The 12,297-nt window shown below is 42.7% G+C and overlaps 2 protein-coding genes across 2 annotated transcripts; both read right to left on the reverse strand.

The window, feature by feature from the left end:
- Positions 1 to 7,781: 7,781 nt before the first annotated feature.
- LOC138868243 (uncharacterized) lies at positions 7,782 to 8,789 on the reverse strand. The gene has a single exon (XM_070145774.1). The coding sequence runs from the start codon at positions 8,787 to 8,789 to the stop codon at positions 7,782 to 7,784; it is 1,008 nt and encodes a 335-aa protein (XP_070001875.1).
- Positions 8,790 to 11,931: 3,142 nt separating this feature from the next.
- Positions 11,932 to 12,297, reverse strand: LOC138868245 (uncharacterized). Its single transcript, XM_070145778.1, has one exon. The coding sequence runs from the start codon at positions 12,295 to 12,297 to the stop codon at positions 11,932 to 11,934; it is 366 nt and encodes a 121-aa protein (XP_070001879.1).

A 12,297-nucleotide genomic window follows, 5' to 3' on the forward strand; every position in this document is an offset into this window, starting at 1 on the left:
TTCTTTTATGTGTTCCAACTACTACTGTTGCGGAATAATATATACATAAATTAAAGAACACAAAGATTTTATGTGAAAAAGGTGAAAAAGCCACGACCTATTACTCAGTAGGATTTTCCCCAACACTTCACTAAATCACTGAGCCAAAACAGTATTTACAAAACTCTTTGTAAACCTAAGGATTAACTCTAATCCCGTAGTGGCAAACAGCCTCTAACAGCTACGACAACTTCAAGTTAACTCTAACTTGAAAATTTTGAGTACCTATTATAATTGCCTCTAGATAAAGCTGAAAGGTACAATATGAAAATACCTACTACAATTGAACTAGAATAAAAGACATATGCTTGGAACTGGTTCTTCTATCTAGTTCATGTAGCTTCAAGTTTGCACACTTGAATCACATACGAACTGCTTGCAAAAAGCCTTACTATTTTGCTATCAATTCACGTTTAACTTCTGTATTTTTTTTTGCAACCCTATAATATGAGAACATCCTGCAATTTATAGAGTTAGTAGATGAAGAAATAACTAGAGTTATAATGCAACTCTTCCTTGGTGGAAGAGTTCTAGTTGATTTCAACTTCTAACTCCTTCCCTATCTTGGATAGTGTTCTCTTTGTTTAAGGAGTCCTTCTTCTTATCAATTATGCAACCTTTTCGATCAGGAGATATTAAATACACCAAGTTAAGCTTATCTCCTTCACGTGCATCTCACATGCTCGAATCTGCCCGTTTTGTACACTTGAGGGATGGACCTGAGGGATGAACCTAGTTTATGCCTGAGCTCCATTGTCAGTCTTCAAAACTAACCTTTACTTGGGCCAACACATTAACTCTTATTGTTGCAATGCTTTCTTCTTCTTTTACACTAACTGATATCCCTTTTTCTGTGTAGGCCATTACCAGGTTTGAGGACGAGCTGAGCCAATGTGAGGCCAAGCTCAAGAAGTCCTTGGATGAAGGGAAGGCCCTGAGGCTCCTTTGCAGCCAAAAGGAGGAGGAGCACAAAGACCTTTGGGCAGACTTGGCCAAAGTTCGTCAAAATGAGGCCGAGTTAGACAAGCAGGTAACCACCATTTTGCATGAGTATGGTCAACTTGACCTAACTGTGGAGGCTAACACTTTAGTGTCTCAGCTGCAGCAAAAATTGGACATGATCGGACAGCTTCGAGGGGAGGTTGATCAAGTTAAGGCCGACTACAACCAGTGAAAGGAAAACATGGATCTGTTTGCTGTTAAGGAAGAGGCTGCTATAGCCAATCTGGCCTCGGCTGAGACCCAACTCCGGGGAGTCAAAGTGAAAATTTTGGCCTAGTCTAAGAAGATCGATGAGCTCGAGGCCAAACTTGCCGCAACCAGGGCTGAGGTTGCTGAAGCCAGCGCCGAGGTTGAGAAAACAAAGGCCACAACTGATAAGACCATTGTTGTGTACCTAAAGGATGCCAAGGCTGCTCAAATGGAACTAAGGGAAGCCTCCAACCGAGAGAAACGGATCAGTGATTTGGCTAAGTGTTAATCCTGAAGGGAGACTCTCGAAGAGATCCATGCTCGAGGTTTCGACCTCAGGGAGGAGATAGCCCAAGCAAAATCACTCGAAGCTGATGCCAAGTTCCATGTCTCCTCCGACGATGATAATGATGCTGAAGGCAGCCAAAACGGATCCGATAATGAAGTTGTGCCCGAAGAGGAAGCTGCTCCTGAGAGAGAGACCAGTCTTGGGCATAGATAGGATTTTCTTTAATCTTTCTATATTTTTCTTTTTTGTAAGACCTTATACCGGTCTCTTGTATATATCTTTTTCCAAGTATATAAAAGAAGAATTTCCTTGAATATTTTCTCGATGTTTCCTGCCTTATAAAATTCTTGCAATGATTTCATTCTTTGAACTCTGTGTTTGAGATTTTATCTCAAATGTTTTCTTTGAAATTGTCGTGGTCGAGTTCGAATAAGGTTCAAATTTTGGGGCATAGACCCTTACATGCTCGGGCTAGATAATGGTGAGTCCTCGAGCCATAATCAAGCTATTATTTATTTAGGCTTGGGATAATCGAACCCTTGGGTTCGGATCGGGTGAAGACAAGGTCTCAAACCCTAAGTGTATCGGCCCTTAGGCTCTTTTAGATCGGGCCATTATGGCCTCTAAGAGATAGCTATTGTTTCACCTTTTCGGCCTAGAAGACTTAGTAAAACTTATTTATGCCTTGGCATGTATTTTTTACCCATTGGATTTTTTGAGGGTTCGGTGTCGATTGGAACCCTTTGTTTTTAGTGCCTTAGAACAAGTTTGGATTTGGATAATTCGATACCTCCTAAGATTTTTTGAGGGCTGATTTTATCGAAGCCCTTTGATTATTTTGCCGAGGGTAGCCTTTATTTAATCAGTTTTCTTAGAATTCAAAGGCTTGCTTTAATTGCAGTATTTGGACGTCTCTGAGCCGCATTATTTCGGTTGTAGACTTTAATATGGTTGTAGCCTTTGGGTGTGTCTCTTGGACTTGTTTCCCGATAGCATTTTGAACTTGTTCGAAATGTTAGTCCCCGAGTATGATGGCCTTGGCCTTTATGTCGAGGGATGTCTCTTTGAGATCTTATGAATTCGAGTTTAGACGAGTCGAATGTGTTGACTGTCGATGACAGTCTCCGAGTATTCGAGGTGTATTTGTGTTTTGGACCTTGAGCCGTTTCTCACAAAATCATAAGTATGGAGCTCGTATAGTAGTAAACTTCTTTGAGACACAAAGTTTTTGATATAGAAAGAATGCTTCTTTGAATAATTCATACATGCGTACATGTTTTTCCATCGGGGCTTGACTATCCTATATGGACACGGTTCATCTGACCGTTTGGCCTATTACAAAGTTTTCCTATCGAGGCCCTTTTTGGTGTGAAGTATGTTTCTCAAAAATATAGCCTCCGAGGGTGATGCCCCCAATATTCGAGGTTGATTGAAAAGAAGCCTTGGATACTGTTGAATTCTCCCTAGGTAGCACATAGTTGTTGCCTCATTAAAAATCTTGCCGGAAAACCCCATTTGGGATAAAACCTGATCTAAGGGAAAAAGAGTGCAACACGTGCTTTAACACCTAAGGTATTCTTGTAGAAGGGTGTTATCGATGTCTTCGATCGAACATCTGCAACTAGTTAGTCTTAAATACAAATGGATAAAAGGAGAAGGTCATACTCGGTACAGTCCTTCCCAATTCGGGCCTACCCTATTTTCATTCGAGTCTTGAGTATTGAGGGTGACTTTCCGTAGAACTAAGTCCCCAGTTTTGAAGTGTCGAAGGTTGGTTCTTCTATTATAATATCTCTTGATTCTTTGCTTCTGCGCGACCATCCGAAGAAGTGCAGCTTCTCGTTTTTCATCTAATAACTCGAGGCTAGTATTCATAGCCTCGTGATTTTTTTCCTTCGATGTATGTCGAAATCTGGTGTTGGGTTCCCCGACCTTGACTGGAATCAAAACCTTAGAGCCATATACTAAGGAGAACGGGGTTTCCCCCGTGCTGGACTTCGATGTCGTTTGATATGACCAAAGAACCTCGGGAAGAACTTGTCTCCATTTCCCTTTAGCGTTCTCCAACCTTTTCTTCAAGTTTTGAATGATAGTCTTGTTTGTCGATTCGGCCTGCCCCTTTCTGCTCGGATGATATGGCGTTAATAAAATCCTTTTTATTTTGTGTGCTTTGAGGAACTCTGTCACCTTGTTTCCGATGAATTGCTTGCTGTTGTCGCATACAATTTCGGCGAGTATCCCGAACCGACACACGATGTGGTCCCAGATGAAGTCAATAACTTCTTTTTCTCTGACCTTCTCGAAGGCCTGTGCTTCCACCCATTTAGAAAAGTAGTTAGTCATAAACAAAATGAATTTAGCTATACCTGGGGCCGTTGGTAGGGGGCCTACGATGTCCATTCCCCATTTCATGAAAGGCCATGGGGACAGGACTGAGTGAATTTGCTCTCCGGGCTGATGAATCATCGGTGCAAACCTCTGACATTTATCACACTTTCTAACAAACTCCTTAGTGTCTTTTTCCATGCTATACCAGTAATACCCTGCTCTAATAATTTTGTCTTTTTCCATGTTATCCCAGTAATACACTTCTCTAATAATTTTGCGAATCAAAAACTTGGCGCCGGAGTAATTTCCGCAAGTGCCTTAGTGGATTTCTCGTAGGAATAATCGGTGTCCCCCAGACCTAAGCATACCGCCAATGGTCCATCGAACATCCTCATGTACAATGTTCCATCGTCATCCAATGTGAACCTAACAGCCTTGATTCATAGAGCCCTCGACTCTTTATGATCCGATGAGAGCTTTCCATTTTTCAAATATTCGATATACTTATTCCTCCAATCCCAAGTCAAACTTGTAGAATTTATCTCGGCATGCCCCTCCTCAACCACAAATCTCGATAATTGGATGACAGTCCCCGGGATAATATCATCTTCCTCGATTGATGACCCCAAATTTGCAAGTGGATCTTCTTCATTGTTTTGCTCTCGAGGTACATGGTCTAGAGTCCATTCCTTGAAACGATGCAAGGTTACCTGTAGCTTGTCCAAATATCTTTGTATTCTATCCTCTCAAGCTTCGAAGCTTTTGTTTATTTGGTTTACCACCAATAGAGAATCACACTTGGCTTCAACGACTTCTGCCCCCAAGCTCTTAGCTAGCTCGAGACCTGCAATCATAGCCTCATACTCGTCCTCATTATTAGTCAACCTAGAAGTTTTGATAGATTGTCTAATAGTGTTACCCGTAGGCAGCTTCAAAACGATGTCAAGATCGGACCCTTTCACATTCGAGGCACTGTCCGTGAAGAGGATCCATACCCCCGATGATGTACCCGATTTTAGCATAAGTTCTTTCTCCACTTCGGGTACGAGGGTCGGTGTAAAATTGGCCATGAAGTCAGCTAAGATTTGAGACTTGATGGTCGTTTGGGGTTGATATTCGATATCGTACCCGCCAAGTTCGATTGCCCATTTAGCTAATTGGCCTGATTACTCGGGCTTACGCAAAATATTTCGGAGAGGATAAGTGGTTAACACACATATTGGGTGATATTGGAAATATGGCTTTAACTTTCTAGATGCGCTTATTAATACAAGTGCTAATTTTTCTAAGTGTGGGTATCTAGTCTAAGTATCTCCTAAAGTTCGACTTACGTAATAGACAGTGAATTGCGAACCTTGCTTTTCACGAACTAGTACCCCACTTACCGTTATCTCGGACACTGCCAAATATAAGTAAAGCTTTTCATCTATCTTCTGGGTGTGAAGTAGAGGTGGGCTTGATAAGTATCGCATCAATTCTTCCAATTCTTACTGGCATTCCAGGGTCCACGCGAAATCATTTTTCTTTTTGGGTAAGGAAAATAACTTGTGGCTCCGATCTGATGACCTCGAAATGAATCGGCACAAGGCAGCTATACGTCATGTTAGCTTTTGTACGGCTTTCACATTGTCTATGATAGTGATATCTTTGATGGCCTTGATCTTGTCGGGGTTGATTTCGATTCCCCAATTTGATACCATGAAGCCAATGAACTTGCCCAAACAGACCCCGAAGGCACATTTTTCTGGGTTAAGCTTCATGTTGTACTTCCTCAAGATTTTGAATGTTTCCTGCAAATGAGTTAAATGCTCCTCTATGTGCAGGGACTTAACCAACATATCGCCAATGTAAACTTCTATTGATTTACCTATCTATTCCTCTAACATTTTGTTAACTAGGCGTTGGTATGTAGATCTAGCATTTTTTAGCCCGAAGGGTATTACATTGTAACAGTATGTTCCAAACTTAGTAATAATCGAGGTCTTCTCCTAGTCCTCTAGGTTCATCTAAATTTTATTGTACCCGGAGTAGACATCGAGAAAGGTAAGGATCTCGTGGCCGACCGTGGCATGATCATGCGATCGATGTTAGGCAGTTGGAAGGAGTCTTTAGGGCATGCCTTGTTTAAATCCTTATAATCTACACACATTCTGAGTTTGTTCCCCTTTTTAGAGACTACAACTATGTTGGCTAACCATTCGGGGTATTTTACCTCCCGAATAGACCCTATTTTAAGAAGTTTAGTTACCTCATCCTTTATGAATGTATGCTTCACCTCGGACTGGGGCCTCTTTTTTTTGCTTTACTGGTTTGAATCTAGGGTCTAGGCTTAGCCGGTATATTGTTATTTCCAGTGGGATCCCTGTCATGTCTAAATAGGACCAAGCAAAACAATTCAGGTTATCGATAAGAAATTGAATGAGTTTTTTCCTGAGTTCGGGGGTTAACCCCGTTCCCAATATACCTTTTTCTTGGGCAAATACTCGATTAATATGACATCTTCTAGCTCCTCGACTGTTGACTTGGTTGCATCTGACTCTTCAGGAACAACGAAAGTTCGAGGGGTAAGGAAATCCTCTTCTTCTTCGATTACCTATTTCTCTTATTCAGTAGAGGTTGGGGACGGTGATTGTTATTTGGCCGTCTGCTCCTCTTTGGTGCTCGATTTTTCCGAGGTCGAAGGTGCTGGCATTGGTTTCACCTCATCGACTGCAAATATTTCCTTTGCAGCGTGTTGTTCCCCGTAAACTATTTTCACCCCATCCACTATTGGGAATTTCATCATCTGATGAAGGGTCGACGGTACTACCCTCATGTTGTGGATCTATGGCCTCCCGAGTAGTGCAATATATCTCATGTCTCAATGACATGGAATTTTGTATCTTGGATGGTCCCGGCCACGTTCACTGGTAGGATTATATCCCCCTTCATTGTTTCTCTTGCCATGTTGAAGCTATTTAGGACCCGAGATGCAGACACAATTTGGTCCTACAAGCCGAGCTGCTCTACGACCCTCAATATGATTATGTTTGCTGAGCTACTTGGATCCACTAAAATGTGTTTAACTTGAATTTTATTTAACAAAATAGAAATTACCAAGGCGTCATTGTGCGACTAGGAAATGCCTTCTGCTTCCTCGTCATAGAACGATAGGATGCCCTCGAGGACACAATTCCGAGTCTGTTTCTCTCTGGTAATTGACATCTTGGTGCGTTTGAATATAGGCCCTTGTGGAACATCGACACTGCCAAAGATCATATGAATTACATGTTGCGGTTCTTCCTGCTCATTTTTTTCTGTTTGCATCTCTTTCTCTGAAGTGATTCTTAGCTCGATCACTGAGAAACTCTCGAATATGACCCTTGTTGAACAATCGAGCTACCTCCTCCCTCAGCTGCCTGCAGTCTTTGGTCCTATGGCCATATGTACCATGGTATTTAGACATCAAGTTTGGATTTCTTTGAGAAGGATCGGTTTTTATAAGTCTGGGCCACCTGGTGTCTTTGATCCTTCCAATAGCCGATACGATCCCCGATGCATCGACGCTGAAATTATACTCCGATAACCGAGGTGCTTCTACGGGATCGGTATGTTTATCAAAACCATTCCTACTCATAAGTTCCCAAGAATTTTGTCCTCGATCGTTTCTTCGATCATTCCGATGAGGGTTGCGCCTCGAACCGTTGTTTTTTCGATCTGTGACGTATGGCTGATATCATTCCCTATTTGATCTTGGTTCCCTGTCTGTATCCCTCGAGGCCTTAACTGCCAATCTATTTGGATGAACTGAACCCGAAGGGGCCCCCAACTGGTCGTCCTTGACCCTGATCTTCGACTGGTAACGATTATGTACATCTGCCCAAGTTACAACTGGATACTCGATCAGATTTTGCTTCAACTGTCGTGACGTGATCGAACTCCGCTCGTTCAACCCCTATGTAAAAGCTTGCACAGCCCAATCATCCGAGATCGGTGGTAATTCCATTCGCTCCATTTGAAATCGGGATACGAACTCTTTGAGAATTTCATCACCCTTTTGTCTTATCTTTAAAACGTCTGATTTCCTTGTCGCAACCTTTATAGCCCGGGCGTGTGCCTTTACGAAGGCGTCTGCTAATATAGCAAACAAATCGATGGAGTTCGGTGGCAAGTTATGATACCAAATCATTGCTCCCTTTGACAAGGTTTCTCCAAAAAAATTCAACAAAACCGACTCGATCTCGTCATCATTTAAGTCGTTTCCTTTAATCCCGCATGTATACGAGGTGATGTGTTCATTAGGATCACTCGTCCTGTTGTACATAGGTATATCTGGCATACAGAACTTTTTGGGAATGGGCTTCGGAGCCGCACTTGGAGGGAATTGCTTTTGTACGAACTTCTTGGCATCCAAACCTTTCATGACCGGGGGTGCCCCCGGTATTTGATCAATACGGGAGTTATACATCTCCACTTTTTTGTCAGTGTCCTCGATCTTTTTCTCCCCTGACTCGATTCTTTTGGTGAGCTCTTCGAGCATCCTCATAATCGTGGGATAGGTCCCTGAGCCATTACTGTTCGATCTTTCAAGCACCGGCTTAGTACGGCGAGTGATTCCTGGTTCGACCACACTTGGAGTTTTATGTTGACTTTGAAGTTGAGCGATAGCAATCTGTTGATCTTGTAGCATCTCGAATATTACTTGGAGACTGATTCCCCCATCTCCTATACCCTGCATTCCTTTGTAACCAGATCGGACTTCCCTACGTACACTTCCTTCGGGGTCCGCGCCTAAATCCTCATTCAAATCAATGTGTGAACTAACATCGACTGGTTCTATATTTGGTACTTTCCCAAGGTTAATCGGTGGTACACCGGCTCTCGAAGCAACTACATTATTATTTTCCCCGTGAAATCCAAGACTATCATCGCCGTATACGGGTGCGTTTTGTGAGTTTGACATGTTTTAACCTGAGAAAAAAAATTCTTGATAAGAACAAGTGTGAAAATAACGTGTGTTATCAGAATAGTACTGAAATAAAGACTATTATCTTTAGCCTAACGGTGGGCGCCAAACTGTTTACCTCGAAAATACGAGTAACAATTAAACTTATTTGTGGTTTTAAAGATATGTGATTTTGTTCAATACTAATTAATAACCAAGAAATCAAACGTATAAATTAAATTAAGTTGAATCAAATCTTGACCTCGAGCTATGATGGCCTCGAGGTAGGTCAACAAGAACAGTAGAGTAACGACAATAAAGTTAAGAGACAATTCTGATGAGTAATGAGCAAGAAAGTAAGAGAGTATATTCTTATGACAATGATTGATGATGCGTTACAAATGATTGGTGTCCCCTTTATATAGTAGGGGACCCCTAAATAAGGTACATTTCTATTTTCAGTAAGGAATCTTATTCGATCTAGTGATTGCGAACTCAGTAAACATCAGTGGCGAAGCCAGGAATTTACGCAAGGGTGTTCAAACTTGAATGAAGTGAAAAAAATTCTCCGAGAAAGAGTATTCAATATATGTTATATACCTTTAAAATCTAATATTTTACCTATATAAGTAGTGTAATTTTCCGACGAAGGGTGGTCAGTTGACCACCCTTTATAACATGTAGCTTCGCCCATGGTAAACATCATCTGTATAATCTCAAAGAAAATGACGAAGGAATGGGGATCATTAGTAGTTCCTGCTTGTCAAAATTTGTTGTATCAGTTATCTTCCTACCACTAACCAAAATAGCTTTTATGTTAATGGGTATTTTAAGATGAGAAAAAATTAGCCTCATGACAATTGCATGGTTGCACAGAGCAATAAGACATTCAACAACAACAACAACATCCCAGTATAATCCCACAAGTGGGGTCTGGGGAGGGTAATATGTACGCAGACCTTACCCCTACCCCGAGGGGCAGAGAGGCTATTTCCAGGAGACCCTCGGCTCAAGAGAGCAACAAGAGACAATATATTAGTACTATCAATAGGCTCATAATAAAACATATAATACATAACATAAAATAAAAATAACAACAATATAAGAAATATAGGAAATACGAAAATGATGGAGAAAAGGATGTAAGATATACTAATATCCAACAGATATAGCGCTGCATCAGTAGCTGATCAGTAGCATCCTAAGACTAACTCCTAAATGGTTAGTCTCACTCTAGTGCGCTGTATTAATATTCACAAACTACCCTCTAACCTACAACCTTAATGTTCGACCTCCACAATTCCCTGTCAAGGGTCATGTCCTCGGAAATCCTAAGTCGTGCCATGTCCTGCCTGATCACCTCCCCCCAATACTTCTTAAGCCTCCCTCTACCTCTCCTCGTGCCCACCACCACCAGTAGCTCACACCCCCTCACTGGTGCATCAGTGCTCCTCCTCTGAATGTGCCCGAACCATCTAAGTCTTGCTTCCCGCATCTTGTCCTCCATGGGGGCCACGCCCACCTTCTCTCGAATATCTTTATTCCTAATCTTGTCCATCCTTGTATGCCCGCACATCCACCTCAGAATCCTTATCTCTGCTACTTTCATCTTTTGGATGTGTGAATTTTTAACCGGCCAACACTCGGTCCCATACAACATAGCAGGCCTAACCACTGTTCTATAAAACTTACCTTTTAGTAACGGTGGCACTTTCTTGTCACACAAGACTCCCGTTGCTAACCTCCACTTCATCCACCCCACCCCTATACGATGTGTGACATCCTCATCGATCCCCCCGATCCCCTAAATAACTGACTCAAGGTACTTGAAACTACCCTTCTTAGGGATGACTTGCGAGTCGAGCCTCACTTCCACTCCTGCTTCCATCGGCTCAGCCCCAAATTTGCACTCGAGGTATTCCGTCTTCGTCCTGCTCAACCTGAAACCTTTAGACTCAAGGGCATGTCTCCAAACCTCTAGCCTCTCGTTGACTCTGCATCGTGTCTCGTCAATTAGGACTATGTCATCCGCAAATAGCATGCACCATGGCACCTCCCCTTGAATATGATGCGTTATGGCATCCATCACCAGGGCAAATAGGAAAGGACTGAACACATACCCTTGGTGCAACCCCGTAAAAATCGGAAAATGGTCGGAGTCGCCTCCTACTATCCTAACCCGAGTCTTAGATCCATCATACATGTCTTTAATCGCCCTAATGTAGTCAACCGGGACCCCTTTAACCTCTAGGCATCTCCATAGGACCTCCCTAGGAACCCTGTCGTACGCTTTCTCTAGATCGATAAACACTATGTGGAGATCCTTCTTCTTATCCCTGTATTGTTCCATCATCCTCCTAATAAGGTGGATAGCTTCTGTGGTAGATCGCCCCGACATGAACCCGAACTGGTTATCTGAAATAGACACCGTCTTTCGCACTCTCATTTCTACCACTCTCTCCCAGACTTTCATGGTATGACTCAGTAATTTGATACCCCTATAGTTGTTACGACTCTGCACATCGCCTTTGTTCTTATACAGCGGAACCATTGTACTCTACCTCCACTCTTCAGGCATCTTATTAGTCTTGAATATAACATTAAACAACCTAGTAAGTCATTCCAAGCCTACTCTACCCACACACTTCCAAAGTTCAACCGGAATTTCGTCTGGCCCGGTAGCTCTGCCCCTCCTCATCTTATGCATTGCCTACATGACCTCGTCGACCTCAATATCCCTACAATAACTTAATTCATGGGGGATGTTGGCATTCCTCAATTCACCTAGCACAATATCTTGATCCCCTTCTTCATTTAGAAGTTTATGAAAGTAGGTCCGCCATCTCCTCTTAATCTGGTCATCCCCCATCAAAACTTTGTCGTCATCATCTTTTATGCAGCTCACTTGGTCCAGTTCTCGAGTCGTCCTCTCTCTCACCTTAGCGAGTTGGAATAACTTCTTCTCCCCTCCTTTGTTCCCTAGTTCCTCATACAGACAAGCAAAAGCTGCTGTCTTAGCCTCCATTACTGTCATCTTCACCTCCTTCCTAGCTACCTTATATCTCTCACTGTTCGCTCTCTTCTCCTCCTCTCCAGAGCTCCCTACGAACCGCAGGTACGCTGCCTTCTTCGCTTCCACTTTATCTTGGACAACTGCATTCTACCACCAGTCTCCTTTGTGGCGACCGGTGCGTCCTGAAGATATCCTTAACACCTCTCTCGCTGCTTTCCTTATACAATCAACCGTCGTCGACCACATAGTGTTTGTGTCCCCACTACTTCTCCAAGCTCCCATTGCCGATAATCTACCTTCCAACTCCTGAGCTTTATCCTTATTCAAAGCACCCCACCTAATCCTCGGACCGCCTCGTACTGACCCTTTCTTCCACCTTATCCTAATACCAATGTCCATCACCAAAAGCCTATGTTGCGTTGCTAGGGTCTCACCTGGGATAACTTTGCAATCCTCGCACAACCTTCTGTCGCATCTCCTGAGGAGGAGATCGTCAATCTGAGTCTTTGCCAT

The sequence above is a fragment of the Nicotiana sylvestris genome, chromosome 1 (assembly GCF_000393655.2).
Source record: "Nicotiana sylvestris chromosome 1, ASM39365v2, whole genome shotgun sequence".
In the NCBI taxonomy this organism is placed as follows: Eukaryota; Viridiplantae; Streptophyta; class Magnoliopsida; order Solanales; family Solanaceae; genus Nicotiana; species Nicotiana sylvestris.

Coding starts and splice junctions, on each gene's coding strand:
- LOC138868243 (XM_070145774.1), bottom strand. CDS start 8,789: ATGTCAAACTCACAAAACGCACCCGTATACGGCGATGATAGTCTTGGA.
- LOC138868245 (XM_070145778.1), bottom strand. CDS start 12,297: ATGGCAAAGACTCAGATTGACGATCTCCTCCTCAGGAGATGCGACAGA.